The 20,068-nt window shown below is 53.5% G+C and overlaps 8 protein-coding genes across 8 annotated transcripts; 4 read left to right on the top strand and 4 right to left on the bottom strand.

Annotated features, from left to right (window-relative positions):
- Positions 1-383: 383 nt before the first annotated feature.
- G647_05606 (uncharacterized protein) lies at positions 384-2,857 on the top strand (the record flags this gene model as incomplete). The annotated part of the gene is made up of 2 exons (XM_008729933.1): positions 384-443; positions 500-2,857. The coding sequence occupies 2 exons, from the start codon at positions 384-386 to the stop codon at positions 2,855-2,857; spliced, it is 2,418 nt and encodes an 805-aa protein (XP_008728155.1).
- A 1,033-nt stretch (positions 2,858-3,890) lies between these two features.
- On the bottom strand, positions 3,891-4,283 carry G647_05605 (ribosomal protein S16; the record flags this gene model as incomplete). Its single annotated transcript, XM_008729932.1, has 1 exon — positions 3,891-4,283. The coding sequence occupies one exon, from the start codon at positions 4,281-4,283 to the stop codon at positions 3,891-3,893; it is 393 nt and encodes a 130-aa protein (XP_008728154.1).
- A 559-nt stretch (positions 4,284-4,842) lies between these two features.
- On the top strand, positions 4,843-5,775 carry G647_05604 (YjeF family domain-containing protein; the record flags this gene model as incomplete). The annotated part of the gene is made up of 3 exons (XM_008729931.1): positions 4,843-4,990; positions 5,092-5,157; positions 5,231-5,775. The coding sequence occupies 3 exons, from the start codon at positions 4,843-4,845 to the stop codon at positions 5,773-5,775; spliced, it is 759 nt and encodes a 252-aa protein (XP_008728153.1).
- A 781-nt stretch (positions 5,776-6,556) lies between these two features.
- G647_05603 (uncharacterized protein) lies at positions 6,557-7,663 on the bottom strand (the record flags this gene model as incomplete). Its single annotated transcript, XM_008729930.1, has 1 exon — positions 6,557-7,663. The coding sequence occupies one exon, from the start codon at positions 7,661-7,663 to the stop codon at positions 6,557-6,559; it is 1,107 nt and encodes a 368-aa protein (XP_008728152.1).
- A 1,836-nt stretch (positions 7,664-9,499) lies between these two features.
- On the bottom strand, positions 9,500-11,231 carry G647_05602 (uncharacterized protein; the record flags this gene model as incomplete). The annotated part of the gene is made up of 4 exons (XM_008729929.1): positions 9,500-10,169; positions 10,247-10,616; positions 10,696-10,970; positions 11,026-11,231. The coding sequence occupies 4 exons, from the start codon at positions 11,229-11,231 to the stop codon at positions 9,500-9,502; spliced, it is 1,521 nt and encodes a 506-aa protein (XP_008728151.1).
- An 838-nt stretch (positions 11,232-12,069) lies between these two features.
- Positions 12,070-13,782, top strand: G647_05601 (uncharacterized protein; the record flags this gene model as incomplete). The annotated part of the gene is made up of 5 exons (XM_008729928.1): positions 12,070-12,225; positions 12,278-12,452; positions 12,513-12,731; positions 12,802-13,055; positions 13,135-13,782. 5 exons carry the CDS (start codon positions 12,070-12,072, stop codon positions 13,780-13,782), a joined length of 1,452 nt encoding a protein of 483 aa, XP_008728150.1.
- Positions 13,783-14,058: 276 nt separating this feature from the next.
- On the top strand, positions 14,059-16,956 carry G647_05600 (uncharacterized protein; the record flags this gene model as incomplete). Its single annotated transcript, XM_008729927.1, has 1 exon — positions 14,059-16,956. The coding sequence occupies one exon, from the start codon at positions 14,059-14,061 to the stop codon at positions 16,954-16,956; it is 2,898 nt and encodes a 965-aa protein (XP_008728149.1).
- A 610-nt stretch (positions 16,957-17,566) lies between these two features.
- On the bottom strand, positions 17,567-19,048 carry G647_05599 (uncharacterized protein; the record flags this gene model as incomplete). Its single annotated transcript, XM_008729926.1, has 1 exon — positions 17,567-19,048. The coding sequence occupies one exon, from the start codon at positions 19,046-19,048 to the stop codon at positions 17,567-17,569; it is 1,482 nt and encodes a 493-aa protein (XP_008728148.1).
- Between the last annotated feature and the right edge of the window lie 1,020 nt (positions 19,049-20,068).

The following is a 20,068-nucleotide window of genomic DNA, read 5'->3' as shown; positions in this document are numbered from 1 at the left end:
TTGTACCACCCACTGTAAAATGGAGCGGTCGACAAAAGTGGCCCGATATCATGCACTCTGATATATCTATACGGTATGCACAACCTCTCTTGCGATCGGCGTGTATCTACATGTGAAAACAGGAGTAGCCAACGACTTTGCCGGAGGGACGATGTTTACGAACATGGACGGCGAGGCTGAAGCGTTACGTCATACACAAGGCTGTCATTGAGTTACGTGACAGTCGAACGCTGTGAAGTGAAGGTGAGTGACAGGAAAGTGAAAAAGCAGTGTGGTAGTTGGTTTTCTGCGCGCACATATTTCGTTCGGCTCTATAATTCCGCGCATTGTTCTCAGACGTGACCTCGTCTGCAGATGCATCTGAATTTAACCAACCACCCAAGATGAGTGGCGGGACATCTGATTATAAGCTCAGCGCCGTGCTCAGCGGCCACAAGAGCGATGTGCGTTTCACCGCAATCTATATTGAGTTTCAGAACTGACATGAGTGCGAGTGTAGGTCCGCGCCGTATTGCTCCCTGATCCGTCCTTTGCGGTAACGGCTTCCCGCGATGGCTCGACGAGAATATGGAAGCGCACCTCCATCTCCCCTCCAATTTACGACGACACGGAATCCTCACATGGCGCTCAATTCAAGACATGCCTTGCGTATGTTCCACCCTCAAAAGACTTCGCTGAAGGACTCGTACTTTCTTCGGGACAAGATGCGCTTATTGAAGCACGGCAACCCTCCACAACGACTGATATGAATGCCGATGCTTTCATGGTTGGACATAGCAACCAAGTGTGCTCGATAGATGTCTGCGCCCAGGCCAACTATTTTGTGAGCGGCAGCTGGGATAGCACAGCAAAAATCTGGGAAATTGGCAGATGGGAGGTTGCTGTCGATCTGGCAGGACATACGGCGACTGTCTGGTCGGTGTTGGCGTTTGACGGGGAAACGGCTGTCACGGGATGTGCAGATCGGCAGATCAGAGTCTTTGATATCCGGGGAAAGTTAAGACACTCTTGGGATGCTCAAGACATTGTCCGTGCTCTCGCCAAACTCCCCGAAGGACACCACACCGGTGCGGCGATCGCTGCTGCCACAAATGATGGGATCATCCGTCTATGGACCTTGAAAGGAGACCTCGTGGCTTCCTTGATCGGCCATGAGTCTTTCATCTACTCTCTTGCAGTCCTGCCCTCCGGCCAGCTTGTGAGCTCAGGGGAGGACAGGTCAGTTCGAATATGGGAAGGCCAGAATTGCATTCAAGTCATTACCTTGCCGGCAATCTCAGTGTGGTCAGTATCGGCTTCTCCCAATGGGGATATCATCGTGGGGACGAGCGACAAACTCGCGCGTATCTTTACCCGAGATTCAGAGCGTGTGGCTGATGCAGAGACACTCGCGGCATTCGAAGAGTCCCTGCAAGCATCGAGCATACCTCAGCAGACAATTGGCCAGATCAATATGACCGATCTTCCTGGTCCCGACTTCCTCAAACGCAAGGTAGGCACGAAAGAGGGCCAGAGTCAGATAATTAAAGAGGATGACGGCTCGGCGTGTCTGTATCAGTGGTCGACATCACAGCAACAATGGATCAAGATCGGCCAAGTTGTTGATTCTGCTGCATCCAGTGGGAAGACTGCATACCACGGGAAGGAATATGACTACGTCTTTGATATCGACATCGAAGACGGCAAGCCCCCTCTCAAATTACCGTACAACATCAACCAAAATCCTTACGATGCAGCTACGAAGTTCCTGCAAGATCACGAATTGCCCATGTCGTACCTCGAAGAAACTGCCAACTTCATCATCAAGAACACGCAAGGTGCCACTCTCGGTCAACAAGCACCCACAGGTGCTGACCCCTGGGGCACTGAGAATCGGTATCGACCTGGTGATGCTCCCACATCATCATACCAACCTCCACCGCCCACACAGAGCAAGCAAACCCTGCCGCAAAAGGATTACCTGTCAGTAGTAATTGGCAAGCCCGGTGCAGCGATGGCCCAGATCAACAAGAAGAATGCCGATTACTCCGGCAGCGAAATAGCGCTTTCACGTGATGAAATCAAGACACTATCAGATGTCGCTCAGCAGCTGGAAAAGTACAACTTCTCTGGCAAGGCGTCATTACCTGGCTCTCCGACCATCTCAACCGCCGTGTCCATTCTCGCCAAGGTCGTTACACGTTGGCAACCTCCAGCAAACCGACTCGCCGCCCTGGACTTACTCCGGTTTATTGCAGCAGCGGCACAGGAATTTCCCTCCTCAGGTGCTGATAGTTTCAACACCGTGGTCGGTATTCTGAATAGCGGCATCTTCGACGAGCGTTTCCTGCGAGACAACAACAAACTCGCCATGATTTCTATGCGTTTCTTTTCCAACCTGCTCTACGGCTCGTCCACCGGTCGTCGGCTCGTGAAAGAAAATCTCGATGCCATTGTCGAGTCCCTCAAACCCGTCGCTCAATTCACATCCTCTGATGTCTCGGTCGCGATCGCCCTGACAACGCTATACCTCAACATTGCTGTCCTGATCACTACTTCCGCAGGTGATAGCGAGGCCAATGCCAGCCACGCACTTGAGCTGCTCGCCGATCTGACCAACTTGCTGGCCTCCTTCCCAGCCGTCAACCACTCTGCTGCTTCAAGCAATCCAGCAAGCCAGTCAACAGAACCTGCTTACCGCTCATTGGTGGCGTTGGGCACGATACTTGTCTTCTTCAAGGGTGACAGCGAGCTGAAGAGTGCTGCGAAGGATATCTTCGATGTTCCGAGCACGCTGGGAAAGCTAAGGCAAGGCAGATATCTCGACGAGCCGCGGTTCAGGACGGTGGCGGGCGAGATAGAGCAGACTTTGAAGTGAGTTGAGGTGGGATGGATGAGAGTGAGGGAGAGGCCATTTTCGTGGCATGAGACCAGAGGCAGGCTACTGTAGAGTGTCGATATGAAGCGCAACGAAAATAGAGATCAGATAGAGAGAGATGATGAAGCCAAAGAACGACCCGTGGAATGGTACAAAGCATTCACGAACAAGACGTCTATCTTGGTGGACGTTGTAGTTTCTTGGAAATATATCTACTCCTAGCACTAGCACCCACTGCATATGGATGGGCTAGTCACAATGCGTTCACGACGACAATTTGCTGATCCCAACCATTTCTTGAGACGTGGCCAGGTTTGTGCAGAGCTAAAGCAGCTACAAGTGAGCTGTTTTCCAGAAAAATGGGACATTCTCAGCACCACCTGTCGTGCAATAGGTTCTTGGGCCTGGGTTGGTGCTCTCGGCTTGTTTCCATTTCTTGACACATTCAAGCCTCCACTAATGCGTATGGTAGAGAGGCTGGAGGGTGTTTTCCGGCGACATTCCTCCGTGACAACTTGGGGGCTTATCTGTGGGCGGCGACAGAGAAGGGTGACGGCGTCGTGCTGGCGCCAGTGATGGTGCTGGACAGATCAGTTCCCTGGGTATACATCCGTATTTCAATGCTCTGACCGATATGTTACAACCTTCTGCCCAGCTGTGCCTGAGATATGTCCGTGCCAACATCAAATTCAACCTCAACGCCGCTCGCTATGCCCTCGGAATGCTCGACGTTGGACGATGTAAGTACACAGCGGCACTGCGCTCTGCTGTCCCTAATTTACACTCACTGCGATTGTTTCGCTGGCTCCGTTTGTGCCTGTTCCTGTGCTCGGGGTTTATATGGTATTGTGGGAAATCGCTTCACGATCGAGGGTTTCTCTTCGATCAGACCGATCTGCGATTGAGCATCCGTGCTTAGTAGGTGTAATAGCAACAACAACAACAACAAAAAACATGAAGTCGGACAAACGCGTTGATATATGTATGCATGCTCGACATCCAGACATACAGCAGAACGCGTGCGCAGCCCCTCTTACGGGTTATGCCTCCCTTTTCTGCGCTTCTGTGTCCCACACGGGAGATCGTTGCCCTTCGTGATGGAGGTGATTGTAATGGGAATTGTGTGACTTACCAGCCGTAACAGCTTCTCTACCGGCTCTGTCGGTTGCGCTCCAACACCAAGCCAATATCGTGTGCGCATCAAATCTAACTGCACGTCCTTTTGTTTCTTGGGCACAAATTTCGTGCCATCCTCTAGCAGCTCGGGCGTGTCTGGGGTTGCAAGTGGAGTCTGTGGGATTGGGTTATATGTCCCTAGGACTTCCATGGGCTTCTTGTCGCGGCCTGATTTTGCTTGCGCGAGGATGATGTTGTAGATCGGTTTTCTTTTCGTGCCGAAGCGGGCGAGGCGGATGCGGAGGACCATCCTGACTGCAATGCAGAATGCGTAGAGGGTAGAGCGTCGGGGTGTAGTGTGAAAGGTCGGAGAGGCAGGAATGGGCAACTGGTGTGGTGTTCTATGGTCTTGTGGAGGTGTAGTGGCTTCGATTCGATACGGAAAAGGAAAGCTACACAGAACTGTAAAGAGAATTCAGCCTTGTACCTCGCCCTCAAACTTCGCTCAGCCTTGTGCGGAGCCAGAAACGTTGCTGATTGGCGGAACGGAAACCACCCCGAATGCTCGTCCCAACTATGACGATATGCTTCGCTTGAGCAGCAGCAGCAAGCAGTGCAAGTAATTGAACGTAATCTCAAAACACCTTTCACTTGTCTAGCAACGTTTACACCAAGTGATCGGATTTTTAATAGTCGAGACGTGCAAGCCGGGTTATGCTCCACACGCTTCGCAGCTTTATCCCCCGCCAGGCACTTGCTTTTCCACCAATTCCGATTCTGACAAGAAGATACTCAAACATGACAACACTGAAGGTGAGTCCGTTCAAGGATAAGCGCTGCCAATGGATCAGAATTGCTATGCGGACATCATGGAGACTCTCGATGCTCACACCCCCACTCATCAGACACTCGGACCGCAAAAGGCGGCAGAGCTCGATAAGGAGCTCATGAGCGAGGAGGGCGGATTCAGCATCGACCAACTCATGGAGTTGGCTGGATTGAGCGTCTCTCAAGCCGGTGAGCATCACCAAGGGTGTAGTCCAACACAGATTATTCTACTACAGTCATACTCAGCGATGCAGACAGACCAAGCTAACACGCCGTGCTCACGAGCTCAGTATACAAGGTCCAAAATCCCCAAGACGGCAAAAACATCCTCATAGCATGTGGGCCAGGAAACAACGGTACGCACTCCTTTCCCTCGTCCCTTATCTGTATTCCCGCCCCCCTTTCCTCGCTGCTAAAGATGTCGTCTAGGAGGCGACGGCCTCGTCTGTGCCCGCCACCTGCACCACTACGGCTACACCCCCAAGATCTACTACCCCAAACCGACCAACGCGACCATCTTCACGGGCCTCCAGAAGCAGCTGCACCATCTGCACATCCCGTTCCTCTCCACGCCCGAGGACTTCGACGCCGAACTCGCCCACGCGGATCTCATCGTCGATGCGCTCTTCGGATTCAGCTTCAAACCGCCCGTGCGCGAGCCGTTCGACAAGGTCCTCTCGTCGATCATCTCGTCCAAGGTCCCCGTCCTGGCGGTGGACACCCCTTCGTCGTGGGACGTAGAGTCCGGCCCGCCGAGCGAGGAGTTCGTCGGCCACAATTTCATGCCCGAGTACCTCATCTCGCTCACGGCGGCGAAGCCGAGCGTCAAGTTCTACAAGGGAAAGAGACATTTCATTGGCGGCAGGTTCTTGAGCCGTGATGTCGCGGCCAAGTATGGGCTTGATGTGCCTAATTATCAGGGCGTCGATCAGATCGCCGAGGTGGAGGTGGGAGCGCCGGTGGAGAAATTGTGAGGGCCGCTGATGGTGTGTTTTCATCATGGTGTGGGCCGTAATAGGTCCTAAGTGAACGGGGTGGTTGTTGTGACGATCGAAACGAGCCTACGAACACGTAGTATAGTATGTATACTATAAGGAGTACTCTCACAGCAAGGACTTGTGTGATGTGAGTCAGAAAAACACACGCGAATTGACGAACTCAAAAGCAATGCAGTGGGTTCGCGGAATGTGGAACTTTGTAATATTGAAGTGTTTTGTGAAGAATTCAGAACCCACCGTCCACCCGAGTCTTCAGAGAGAATCGTCACGACAATAGCCACCCCTCGACGGCCTGTAGTAAACGCCATCCGTGATGCAATCGTCCTCGTTTCCTCTCATTATACCACAAGATACGAAACATTCCTGACTCCTCTGATGAACGCCGTCGCTACCTAATGCTATGCAATTCGTGAGGCTGATTTGTTTTTCAATCATCAGGACACCCTTCGTGGGGACGCCGCTGGGCAGTCATCTCGGTTTGGAGATCCATCCTAGCTGGCTAAGGGAAGTGCCGGTGTCTTGGACATCTCAATGAAACTGCCTGTCTCATTACTGGGTATCATGTTCTCTTCTCGTGCGTCTCTCATCCACCATCTCTGGTTCTGCGGGTGACTGTATCCCAAGGGTGTCAGTCAGCGAGCTCACAGAGATCTCTGCCCTTGGGTATTTCTGCCCAAGCTGCTCGATCTCTGTGAGCTCCGCGATGGGGTAGGTATATGCAGTCCTGCCACATCAGATGGCCCTAGAATCTGTCTTCTTATGGCAATGCCTCCTTGATCTTTGCCTTCTGCGCAGCAGTAAGTGACCGAGGGAAGTTAACTTTGACTCTGACGATAAAGTCGCCTCGTTCGCCAGGCTTCTTGCTAATCGGCATGCCTAGGCTTGGGAATCGTTCTTCATGACCGGGTTGAGTCGGTCCCGCGCCCGACACATTCAACTGCTTGCCATCAATGGTCGTTACGGTCCGCTTCCAACCGGTGAGCGCCTCTTTCAGGTCCAACTCGATTGTCGTTATCAGATTGTCGCCATCGCGGGTTAGAGTCGGGTGCGGCTTTTCTGTGACGATGAAGTGCATGTCCTGGGTGCCGCCCTCTTCTTGATCTCCCACTCCAGCGAACTTTATCTTTGAACCAGCCTTCAGGCCAGGTTTTATGTCCATCTCCAGGAGCTTATCCTCGCTTATGCGCTGACCTTGGGCGTTGAATGTCTTTCTCTTGATCTTGAGCTTCTTGTGTGCGCCGGTGGACAATTCTTCCAGCGTAACCGGTAGTGGTCGCTCGATGACGGTGACTTCTGGGGTCTGTGGCCTTTGCGGCTTGGCCGAGAAATTGCCTGTGGTCCGTCGACTTCCAGCGCTTCTCCCACCTGACCCAAAGCCACCACCGAATAGATTGAAAATGGGATCGTCGTCACCGCCTGCTCCACCGGAACTGCGGGCGAACTGAGCAAAGATGTCGTTGGGATCCGAGAAGTTGAAGCCTCCTCCACCACCACCACCTGTTGAGTAGTGGAACGTCCGAGTACCACCACCACCAGGCATTCCTCCAAAGCTGAAACCGCCTGGCATACCACCAAATCCACCACCGGGCATGCCATCGGGCATTTCAGCACCTGGCGGTGGAGCTTGACCACCTCTTAGCAGGAACTCTAGGCCATATTGATCGTACACTTTTCTCTTCTCCGGATCTGACAGGATCTCGTATGCTTGTGAGACTTCTTTAAACTTCTCGGCAGCGTTTGGACTGTCTTTGTTCTTGTCCGGGTGCCATTTCAGGGCTGCTTTCCGGTAGGCTTTTTTGATATCATCTTGTGACGCCGAAGGGGAGACGGAGAGGGCGTCGTAGAGTTTGGTCTCTGCTACCATTGTTCGGTGTGATTGTGATTGGTTGCAAATGTCGTGTTATGCGTGAGGTTTGAGGTACTTTTGTTTGAGTGAGGAAGTAGTAAAACTGGGCGACAAGAAGAAATAGAGTGAGGCGTGGGTGATTAGGCTGCGTGGGAAGGAAGATCCGGTTTGCGGGATTTTGGCTCGAGACGGTACTGGGTAGAAGCACTGGAACGCTCGAGTAAAATCTCAATGGAAGCAAGGATCAAATTTGGATCATTGACCACAGTGAAAGTGGCCTGAAGCAGTGGGAGAAGGGCGCAACGGCATGCTGAGCCCATGACGTGGTCCAGCCAAACAGGATCCATCGCTGTTTCGAGAACGTTCTTTGGGAAGTGAGAAGTGAGTGACTCCCCGCACCGCCGACAGTGACAGGAAGGTCGAACTCCGCATACGCGGGTCCTTTGGTAACGCGCAACGCGTCAGGTATCACCAGAAATTACTTAGGTACCAACTGCTCTGGTGTGTGAAGTCGAGGGTTGGCTTTGAAGGCATGGTGGTGGCTACCTGAGCAAACACCCGTATCCATCCCAGATGGAGCTCGTGGCTACTATCCACGCCCAGGTCTCATACTGGGTATATGCGTGACCTAGGTATTGCACGCCTCTACTGGGTACTGGGCAGCAGTTGAGTCTTATGAGCAGTCTGCGCTCGCATTGACCCGCCGAAGGTGATCATGAGCTGGGGCGGGCCATACTCTTCAGCCTTACAGTGGTTGTGCATACAGTAAGCCACGACTAAGCAAGGTCCATCTTCCGGGAGACGACATAAATCCACGACACCCCAGAAAGACTGGCGATGAAGAGAAAATACCTGGTACCTACCTGTCCGAGTATGCGGGTGATCTCACACCGACTGTGGTACGAGCACAGCGTTGAGTTACACTCTTTCCGTCTCACAATGAGCGGCATCAAGAGTCGCGAAATCGTCTGGCCTTCCACAGATGGCCCTCACTTCGGATTTGGCTGATCACCACCGCGACAGGATTGCATCGAATGCTGCAGCTGTCACTTCCCGCCCTGCAAGCGTCGTACAGGATTGTCATCCCGACTCCAGCGCCGCCATGACTACAGCACCAAGCTCTGTCTGGCTTCAGGAAGCTGTTATCATCTTCCACAACCTTCCTAAACAAGCAGATTTCGACTTCTTTCGTTGTTCTGCGCGCATCTCCGTCCAGCTGAAGGATATTCCCAAGGATGAAGCATCATCCCATCCAGAACCATAAACACAACTCTTCTGCCAAGTTGGTCTGGGCGGGATCGATGCCAAACCGCGCCAGAAGCTGCACGGCGCTGCAGCCATTGAGCAAATCGGCGCTTCTTTCTAGCCCCTACGACGCCCCGAGTTTGAGGGCGATAGGGCCTCCCCGGCGGGCTTAGGGGGTCGAGCTTCATACGCAGTACAGGGTATACACTACGCTAATAAGACAGCATATTACTACAAAGTCGGCCGCGAGGTTGAGCCGCCAGGTGAAGTTCCACGGCACTCCTGCGAGCGGGAAATTGTTTAGTCAGTCTAGGCACATGCACAGCCAACGGGGCACGGCTTATTTTTATGCCATGCCAATCACGGCGGGGTCTGTCTTCGTGCGTAGGGCACAATCACAAGCAACATAGCAGATGGGTCGGTCGACAGTTTACAACGTCACTGGGATATTGGGGGGTTCGGTATACGGCATAGGGTACAAGATCTGGCACGGTTTGGCCCTCGACACCGAGTCGAAAGGAAGCTTCGCCAAGTCTAACCTCCAAGTCCAGACCAGACCAGACCAAGTACAAGACATGACGGTACGCAAGAGTACAGTGCAGTGAATGATCACGACGTCTTGATAACCTCGGGCTTGAACGCCGTGGTTCTGACCTCGTGCATCAAACTCTCCCCAAACGTCCCTTCATACCCGTTCTCCGCGAGGTAACTCCTGAAGTTGGCGTCCTCGCTTTCCAGGTCTCGATCTCGGTCAGGGATGAACACCCAAGCGATGATACCGCCTATGGCAGCGAAGCCCGCGCCAATCAGGAACACCGCCTGCGTCCCCTTCTGCGTGTCGCTGAATGAATCTTGAATCGGCGTGAATACTTGTGTCCCGATCGCGGCACCGGCTTTGCCCACCGCGGCGGCAAAGCCCATAAAATGACCACGGAGTGGCGTGGGGAAAGATTCGGCGGCACACAGGAATGTCGCCACGCCCGGGCCCATCTCGCCCAATGAGTTGAAGATGCCGTACATGACGACGAAGAGCGGGAAGACGGATTGGATGGGGTTGAGGGCGCCACCGAGGATGAATCCCAATATTGCCCAGAGGGCAAAGCCAAGACACATGGTTTGTTTGCGCCCGATACGGTCCATGAGTAGGCCGCCGGTAAGGCAGCCGGGCAGGTAGAAGCAGTTGACTACGGTGCCGTAACCGATGTTCTGGATGAGGGTGTTGTTGGGGTTGAGCTGGCCGATGATGGTGGAGGAGAAGATGCCGAACGGGTAAGTGACGCTGCGTTGTGTGAGTGCCATCAGTGAGACGTCTGACCATCTAAACCAAAGCGGGCCGAGAGAAGAGAGCCGACTTACAAATCGTAGAAGAACCAGGCGAGGGAGGTCCCCACCATGGGCTTCCAGTAGCGCTTGATGATCAACCAGTAGGGTACGTTGTGTTTGATGGCATGTTTGCGATACTGGGTCGATTCAACCATGCGGATGCGGAAGAAGAAGAGAACCAAGGGTAGGACGAAGCCCAGACCGAAGCAGACGCGCCAGATACCGCTGGAGACGTTCTCGTGATAGCACTCGATCACGATGAGCGCAATCACGCCTGCCATCACAAATCCGAAGTCAATGGCGAAATCCGTGGCCACGGCGACGAGGAAGCCTCGCTTGCGGCGGACGTATTCACTCTCATCGGATGCCTCGGCGCTACCTGTTCCGCAGGTGGGATATTCGCCTAGGGAGAACGCCCTGTTAGATACAGAGGAGTTCGAGCCGCATTGGAGATTCGGAAGAAACGGCTAGATATATCTCACCTCCAGCACCGAACCCAGCGATACCACGCGCGACAATCATCATCCAAAACATGCCCAGCTGGGACGTGCCATGCGCCGCGGTAGCTAACACGATACCCAGGACCAGGAAAAACGTCGCAAACACGATTCCCGTCCGTCGGCCGATCTTGTCGATGATGAAGCCGAAGAACAGCATGCCAAAGATCTCCCCGATGAGGTAGGCGTTGGACAGTCTGGTCTTGGTGATGCTGGACATGCCGTCCTTGTACAAGTCGGTGAATAGCGGTTCCATGTATCTGCATGGGAGACTGTTAGTCACGAGTCAGGGACGAGGACATCGTAGGACTTCACCCGATGATCTGAGCATTGTACCCGTCCGAGAAGAGAGCCAGGCCGGAAACCAAGACGGTGATTATGGAGGAGACTTTGGTGATGCGGGCAACGTCTACCTGGCTGAGTCTCCTCTCGGACTTTTCCACATCTTGAATACTGGACTGACCCTCGTTGGAGTCTTTGCCTGTGACCTCATAGGCAGGCTGATGCTTTGGGCTTGCCATGCTGAACAGAGTGAGGCTGTCGTGCAAGGAGAAGAATGAAGTCCGCGGTCTAGGGCACCACTGGTCGGGGAGGCCATCATATATCTGCTCTCGAGAGACCCGTCAATATAAGTTTTCCACCCATTACTTCAAAGCTTCTTGCGCCGCCACCGAGAAGGATGTTCGATCTCGAGAGGGCACCGCGCCGTGACGCCGTTGTCAAGTCCGAACCCTGACGCTCAAGGTAGACATTGAAAACGGGGTCGACAACACCTGCGATAACCATTTTCTGCCAGTTGTGCAGGAACGTGCCGAATGGTTTTTCGACTGCCCCCCTCGAAGCCGGATAGATTTGCGCAGGCGAGAGGCGTTCCGCTCCCTGCTCGAGCGCCACTTTTTAAGGGTAAGCTTGCATGAGCTTGATCCACGTGCCAAGGTGGAACAAGATGATTCGGATTGATCGTTCGGACCAGGGGGCGATCCTCATGCAGAAGATCCCTATGTAAATTCACCAGAGGCGCGTCTGCGGCGATCAGTCGGTTCGAAGTGCGAGGTTTTACTGTCTGACCGAGGCATATCTAGTGCGATTTGTGGTAGTCCTCGAGAGTCCTTTCGGCTTTTGAACTTGCAATGTTTGTCTGACGAGCAGGATCGGGTCTTTACACATGCCATGACTGATCGACTACAGACGACGACAACCCTGGGAGCCCTTCTGATTGGGCAGTGGCGAAGAAGGAGCTCGAGCCTTCAAAGATAGGCCAGTATAGCTTTTTGATGGAAAACTGAGCAGTCTGAGCACTCAAAGTGGAATGATTTTGTGTGTTCGTGCCAGATTACTGTTTGTTGCAATACAACCAGAATGCTGTCCGAAGAGCAAATCCGGTTCTTTCATCAGAATGGGTATTTGATTCTTCGTGATATTCTCTCGGCGGATGAAACGCAAGACCTCCAGAAGTGGGCACAGGAAGTCCATGACTGGCCGACAGATGAGCGTAGTCCCGGGATGCCGTATGAGGTATCTCTTCCAAGGATCGTGGTGGTAGCATCCAAGCTGAGGGTTCTGGCAGGAGATCAATGCCCGGGGCGAGACAGTGCTCTGCCGCACGGAGAATTATGCAAACTCTCACGAAGGACTCAATGGGCTCCTCCGTGGACGGAAGCTGCTTCGTCGGCTCGAGCAGCTGTCTGGCGAACAAATGTTGCTTTTCAAAGAGAAGATCAACTACAAGCTTGCGGGAAGCGGTACGCACGCCCGATGATGCTTGCCCTGTATCGTGGAACTCACTTTTATTTGGGGCGCAGGTGGTTTTGCTCCCCATGTCGACTCCACGGCGTACACCCACATCAAGAAAATCAAACACCCTGCTATTCTGTTGGCGGTCGACCCATCAAACATGACGAATGGGGGGTTAGAGGTCGTGAAAGGAAGCCATGAGATGGACGTTCCGATCGGACAAGATAACTGCATCGAGCCAGAATGGGCGAGGCAGCAGACCTGGACGCCCGTTGAGCTTGCAGCTGGTGAGAAAATTGATTCCTTTTAACGGTTGCACCAAGCGATCCTGACTAGCCGCTGACTCGGACGCTGTAGGCGAAGTTCTCATCTTTGGGTCGTACCTTGCTCACCGAAGTGGTGCAAACCACAGTAGTCTGGACCGGAAAGCGCTTTATGCCACTTACAACTGCGCTAGAGAGGGTGATCTGCATGACGAGTATTATGCATACAGAAAGGCAGTATGGCCACCAGCGCAGCTAAGAAAGAAAGGCAAAACCTACCAGGAAGGTGCATTGAGATATGGGTACGGTAGTCCGATGCTGAGTGTCGATGCCGGAAGGCAGCTTGTGGTATGGAAAGACCTTCTCTGGCCTCTGGCTTGCACTGCTTCCATGAAGTCAGTCAACTGACACGTTCCGCTACTCACAGTTCGATGAGGAGATATCACCCTCGAAATTGGGGGCTTCGAAGGCCACATCCCAGATCTTTGAAATCTTGAACACGCACGGGCAGAGTGATTACATTGGGGAACCAATCTCGCAGATTGAACATTCCCTCCAATGTGCTTACCTTGCTGCGCAAAACTCAGCAGATCCTCAGACAATAGCTGCCGCTTTACTTCACGATATCGGGCAAATCATTCCAGAAGCCAACGCCGAAAAATTCCTAGGCGCAAAGGTACAGAACATGCACCAGGAAGCCGGTACGGGTCTTGACTCGAAGCCGTCCGATAGTGTGGGCCGGGTCGCGCACGAAAGCCTGGGCGCCCAGTATCTGCTAGCGTTGGGATTTCCGGCAAAGGTGGCAGAGCTTGTTGAAGCTCATGTGCCCGCGAAGAGGTATCTCTGTGCGACGGAGGAGGGCTACTACTACACCCTGAGTGATGCGAGCAAGGAAAATCTGCGGTTTCAAGGAGGCCCGATGAGCCCAGAAGAAGTCCGGGCATGGCAGGAAGGGAGGTGGCCGGCAGAAAAGGCAAACCTGAGAAGGTGGGATGACGGAGCCAAGGTGGTTGGGCGGGATGTGCCTGGGCTCGAGAATTATCGACACATACTGCAAGAGATTTTGAGTCAGTAATTGGAATCGCACATCTAGGTAATTTGAATGACAAAATCGTGCGGGAAGGAACGTAATGAGAGTGCAGTGAGTTGAGTGAGTTGAGTGCTTCAAGCGAGTCGTTGTGTGTCGTGCGTGTAGGACATTAAGCACCTGAATGGCAGGTTACGCGAGGCTTATGTAATGTTCGATAGAGTGTTCCACGTGACTGAGCGCAGCATGTGCTTTCAGTTTCTCGAAACCATTTCATTCATGTGAGAAGCAACAGCCTCTCCTGCAACATCCCTGGCTAGCAGGATGAGGTGGTATGGAGTCGTTTCGATCTTGACTTCGCTGCTGCTACCGGTCACAGCCATCTTCGCCGACGATGCGTTCCACATAGATTTCCACCATGCTCTCCTGGGCAGCCCGCAGTCATCTACAACCTTTTTCCACAAACCAAACTCGAACACGAACGCCTCTCTTCTCTACACTGTCTCAGACAAGGCGATTCTAGGCGCTGTCAATCCGAAGGATGGTTCAGTACTATGGCGCCAGCCGCTAGCTGGGTGGCCGGTGAATAATGCTTCGACTTCGTACCTCGTTACGGCAGAGAGAGATGGCCAACTGGTGAGCGGACATGACAGAACAGTTGCCTGTTGGGACGGTCTGGATGGGAGACTCGTCTGGGACTACACGGTCCCTGAAGGCACAAGGATAGGAGGATTGCAGGCTGTGAGCGGCGCAGAACCTGTCACGGGCAGAATTACGCAGGACTATGTCGTTTTGGCCTTGCCGGTCGATCCCACCGCTCATACCACTATTGTTCGGATAGCAGGCGACGGAAGTGGGGCGAGATGGGATCATGTCGACTCAAGCACACCTCATGGAACTCCAGCCTCGGTTGCAGTGTCCGCGGAGCACATTTACTACATCACAACATCCCACGGCTTATTGACCAGCAACAAAGCGACCATTACTACTCTTGACAGAGCCACGGGAAAGGAAGTCAGCCAGACGAGTACTCCAATTGAGTCGGAGCCGTTGGGGACGAATGGCCAGTATGTAGCGGCCGCATGCTCTACTTCCCCCTTCTTGATCTCCACCGACAAGTCGTTCAAGTCATTCAAACTCAGTCTTCTCGACAGCCCCAAGGTTTCAACACTGGCATTGGATGATAAGGGTGACGACATCGAGGATATTACTGTTATTCACCCATGCCATGCAGCCGCGGCGACTCATTTCTTGCTCCACATCAAAGGTAAAACTCGGCAGTGGGCGGAAATTTATCACATCAACATCAAAACAGCCGATGTCACCAAAGCCTACTCATTACCCGCGACAGCAGAGGAAAGCCTCTTTGCCGCAGGCAACATTGAAGAGACAGTCTTCTTCACGCGCTCTACCGAAATGGAGGTCTCCCTCTACTCGTCCGCGTCCCACGGCCAACTAGCACGGTGGAATAAATCCAACTTCAAGGCATCCCCTGGTAGCTCTAAGCCACACGCCACCGTTGAGGTTGTCAGCAGGGGCAAATCAAGTTACGCTGTTCGAGTTGCTGAGTTCTCTTCTAGTGGCGATTGGTCATTGATTCGAAATGGGGAGCTACAATGGAGCAGGCCTGAAATGTTGGCCTATGCTAAAATTGCTGCCTGGGATGAGAATGGAGCTCCCGATGCTTTGGCTGAAGAACTCGACCTCGAATCATCTATCAACCCATTGACCGCCTACATTCATCGCGTCAAGCGGCATCTGCACGATCTTGCCAGCTTGCCCGAGTATTTGCGAGGACTGCCCGATACCATTCTGCAATCATCTCCCGACGCTGATGCCACAGCTCGCCGAAGCCTCGTAGGAAGCAAACTGATCGTGCTTGGGACCAGTCGAAAGGAGGTGATTGCCGTTGATGCTACTCCGCCAGGCCTTCTACGATGGCAAGCAGATCTTTCCTCCCAGATATCTGGAGACAATGAGATGAGATCCATCGGAGTGGAAAGTGGAAGAGTTTCCATATATTTGTCCGACGGATCTCTGATTGTCCTCAACTCAACTACCGGAGCTCTCATCGAACAGCAGTTAGGCTCTATTCCTGTCGCCGAGCTCATTCACATCCCCGGCAGCCCTTCACCAGCTGTCATCAAGGTCGGCGCAGATGGCGTACCTCATCCCGCAACAGACTTTGCCCCTAACACTGCTGTGGAAGGAAACATCGTCGTCACCTTGAGCCCAGAGGGAAAGGCAATCGGCTGGACTATCGGCCAGAATGTCGAAAAGACATGGATCCTTCAGCCACAGTCGGGCTTCAAGATCGTCAGTGCCATTTCACGCGCCGCCCATGATCCTGTCGCCTCCATCGGCCGGGTTCTAGGGGACAGATCTGTGCTGTACAAATACCTCAACCCTAATATCGCGCTGCTACTGGCAACATCCGACTCCGGCTCATTGACAATCTACCTCGTTGACGCGGTCACCGGCTCAGTCCTGCACACCGCCACCCACAACGGCGTTCTATCTGATAACGTCATCCCTGCTGTTCTTTCCGAGAACTGGCTTGCCTACACCTTCACGTCATTCGATCCCTCAACATCCGGCATTTCACACCAACTCGTGATCTCCGAACTCTACGAATCCTCTGCTCCCAACGACCGCGGCCTCCTTTCCGGTCTGCCCACCAACTACTCTGCCTTCGCACCCGACGCCGCCGCAGCACGTCCGCATGTAATTTCTCAAGCCTTCACCATTGCCGAACCTATCTCTCATCTCGCAGTCTCCCAGACCGCACAAGGCATAACCTCGCGCCAACTTCTCGCGACGCTCCCCCACTCGCACGCCATAGTCGGGATCCCGCGCGAGCTTGTCGACCCTCGTCGCCCCATCGACCGCGACGCAAACGCCACAGAGCGAGAGGAGGGCCTCCTGCGGTACAATCCCGTGCTGGACCTGAATCCGCACGGGTACCTGACCCACGCGCGCGAGGTGCTCGGCGTTGAATCTGTGCTCTCGAGCCCCAGTCTCCTGGAGTCGACGAGCGTGGTGTTCGCGTACGGGCACGATGTATTCGGCACGACGGTGACGCCGTCAATGGCGTTCGACGTGCTGGGCAAGGGATTCAACAAGGGGCAGTTGGTGCTCACCGTGTTGGCGCTGGGGGCCGGAGTCATGGCGCTGAGGCCGTTGGTCAGGAGAAAGGCGATCGAGGGGCGGTGGAAGGCGTGATCACTCATGTGTGCGTGTGTGAGCGTGTATGTGAGAGGGATGTGATACCGAGTAAGGGGAGCGTCACGAACAGAGTCGATGCTTCATGTATTGCTCTCGAGTCGGGCGATGGGTTTCGTACCTCGTAAGATTGTGGATGGGCAGGCAGGCAGACAGGCAGGTAGGGCATATAGAGGACAAAGAATGACTGGAATACCTGAGGAATAGCTGGCTCGAATGATCAATGCGATTGATGGTCCTCGTCTCGGGAGAGGCTGAAAGATATTGTCTAAGCTCGTTCTCACTTAGTGCTCCATTCCTAGTCCCTTTACTGTGAAAGCTGCTGGTCAAGTTTGTTCCCGGACGAGATTACCTTAGCCAACATGGCATAGGCTTCTATACAATTGGTGTAGGCGGATACGTGGGAACAACGTAACATCATGATAAACCAGAACACCACCAGGTATGGAAATAAGGATCGAAAACTCCATATTGTTTTCATGCTACTGAGATGGTCAACGTGAGAGTCACCCCCTCAAAACACTCGCCGTCCCACACCGTCAGTTGGTTACATGTGGATATCCTATTTACGTTTATCGGCGACTTCCTCTGTGCCGTTAGGCGACGGCCATCATAGCTCGAAGTTATCCTCAATCATGTCATCTTCCTCGGTGTCGACAAAAGGTGCCAGTCTGGCCTTGAATTCCTCAAGATCCATGTCATCTTCAGCAACGCCTAGACCACCGGGTGTTTTGGGTGGAATCAAGACATTGGGCACGACATGCAAAACACCATCAGCCGCAATACCATCCGTAACGGCAACGCGGGTGAACCCGTTGATCTTGATGGTAACCAGTCGGCCGTAGCGAGCAATGTCGATACTCAAACTCTTGCCCTCAAGCCCGGTTGGCAAGTCGACATGGATAAGTCCTTTGGGCACCTTGTGGGGTGAGCCGGCATCAGCGTCAGAGTCGGCTTTGTAAATGGCGTCCGAGTACAATGTAATATTGTCGCCGGCATGATACAGGATCAGGGCTTTGAGGTACTTGAGACCGAATCGGCTGAAAAGGAAGGCGTTGACACGGGGCCCGAGACGTTTGAAGGCGAAGTTGGACGGGGCGAACAAGGTGCCTCCACTGTGGCTTGAGGTATCGTTGAACGCAGGGTACAAGCCAGTCTTCTCCAGCGCAAGATCAAGCGTGCTGAACTCGCCAGGGAGTGCAGAGAGGATGTCAACCACTTTGGGAGGAGGGAGGAGAATACTGTCAATGCCATGAATAACGCCATTCGTGGCAAAGATGTTGATTGCCACAATGCGAGAATAGAAGTTGACCGTCAGTCCTCTCAATCCGACCTGAGTCGAGAGACGTTGAGGGACTTTGCCGATGAACTTGGCTTCGAGAGCAGTTGGAATGGTTCTGCTGAGAAGGACACGACGAGCAGGGTAGAACTCCGGTGAAACGTGGTATGACAGGATTTTCTCCAGAAACTCCTTTGGTGGCTTAGGAGCGTGCTTCGGGATCTTCTCGAACGCGCGGTCTGTGGGAGCAAAGAGGGTGTAGTTCGCTTTAGTGCCATTGAGCGTCTTGACAAGATCGGGGAAGTCAGCAATAGCAGCAGCAAGCTTCGTGGTATATTCGCTCTTCGAGATCAATTCCCAGATGGTCTGATTGGGAGAGTGATGGGGATCGTGTGGGTGATGAGGGCCCTTTCCGGGGGGACCATGGTGAGGAGGTCCGCGATGGGGAGGACCGCGATGGGGAGGACCGTGATGGGGAGGCTCTTCGAACAGGTCGGTATCGTAGTCTGCTGTGTCTAGCCAGTCCTCGCCCGCAAAGGCGTCCTTGAAGTCCTCGCCATATCCGACTGCTGAATCATGGACCGAATCAGCAACCTCTGCAAATCTGTGTTTGGCACAGTCTGCAGCTTTTGTGAACTCCTCTTCAAGATCTTCCCAGAAGGTCTCGGCCTTGTGCACCTTGTCCCAGAATGGGTGCTCGGCAGGTTGTTCGGTCTCACGGTCCTGGACAGCCAACGACTCGAAAGTGGCTTGATCTGGGATTACCCAGGCAGTGGCAACAGCTGCCGCCGAGAGGACTGAGAGGACCCTCATGATAGCTTGGTCAGAGGAAAGAACGTGATGACGACGGCTAGAGTGATGGAGAGGATATGAGAGGGGAGGAAAGTATTTGAGGTCGGAACGGTCAACAGGCAGAAGCGAAAAAGAGGTATATCCGGATCTTGCTTGGATCGGAATCCCCCAAAGTCTATGACATGCAGGAAGCAAATGGTATGCGTCAGGCTGCTGGGTGATGGTGTGAGATGGACGAGGACACGCACGACGCAGCCCGCGGGGGAGCTTATCGATGCCATGACTGGCTGAGGGGCCAGCTCGCTCCCCGTTTGGGGCCTGACTAGGCCAAGGTCGGCTTAAACTCGCAACAGCATCCAGAGCTGGCCGCGCAACACGAACTGAAACAGAGGTGACTTTAGCAGTATGCCACCGCTAGTGCCCCTCTTGCCTGGGGCCGCATGCGACGCTTACCTGGGCCGGGGGACGGGGTGGGCTCTTATCGGCCGAGCAGACAAGCTCCGTCCCGAAGCACAAATCATGGATGCGGAATAGCTCAAGTGAGCTTCCAAACGCTTGCACATGGGCACTTCAATCGAACACCGACAGTCATCACTCGAGTTGTCTTCAGAGGGTCTTCAAAGCATCACAATTTGGAGTGGTATGATCTTCTCACAGCGGATGGTTTCGCACAACCGCTGAATCCTTCAGTGGGAGAAGTCAGGTATGATCGAGGTAGGCAGACACACAGCGTCAATGAGCTGTCACTTCCATCGGCAGTGTATGCGCGCCTCCTCTTGTTCCCAGCTTCGGTCGCTCTTGATATCATGGATGACAAGAATGTCGATCGCAATGTTGATGTCGAAGTTGAGCAATGGACAGATCGACACCCAGCAGCTGCGATGGATGGAATGAGGATCCGACTGCGTTGCGACAGCCGGCTTTTCTCTTGCCCAAGTCGTTGAACTTGTGCCACAGACCTCTACAGTCGGAGACAACGTGGTCAGGATCCTTTTGGACTGTTGAAGTCGTTCTTTTTGGATGCTTGCTCTCTTCCTTTTG

The sequence above is a fragment of the Cladophialophora carrionii genome (assembly GCF_000365165.1).
Source record: "Cladophialophora carrionii CBS 160.54 unplaced genomic scaffold supercont1.4, whole genome shotgun sequence".
NCBI lineage: Eukaryota > Fungi > Ascomycota > Eurotiomycetes > Chaetothyriales > Herpotrichiellaceae > Cladophialophora > Cladophialophora carrionii.
The sequence above is the reverse complement of the archived record's forward strand: the minus strand, read 5'-3'. Positions and strand labels throughout refer to the sequence as shown.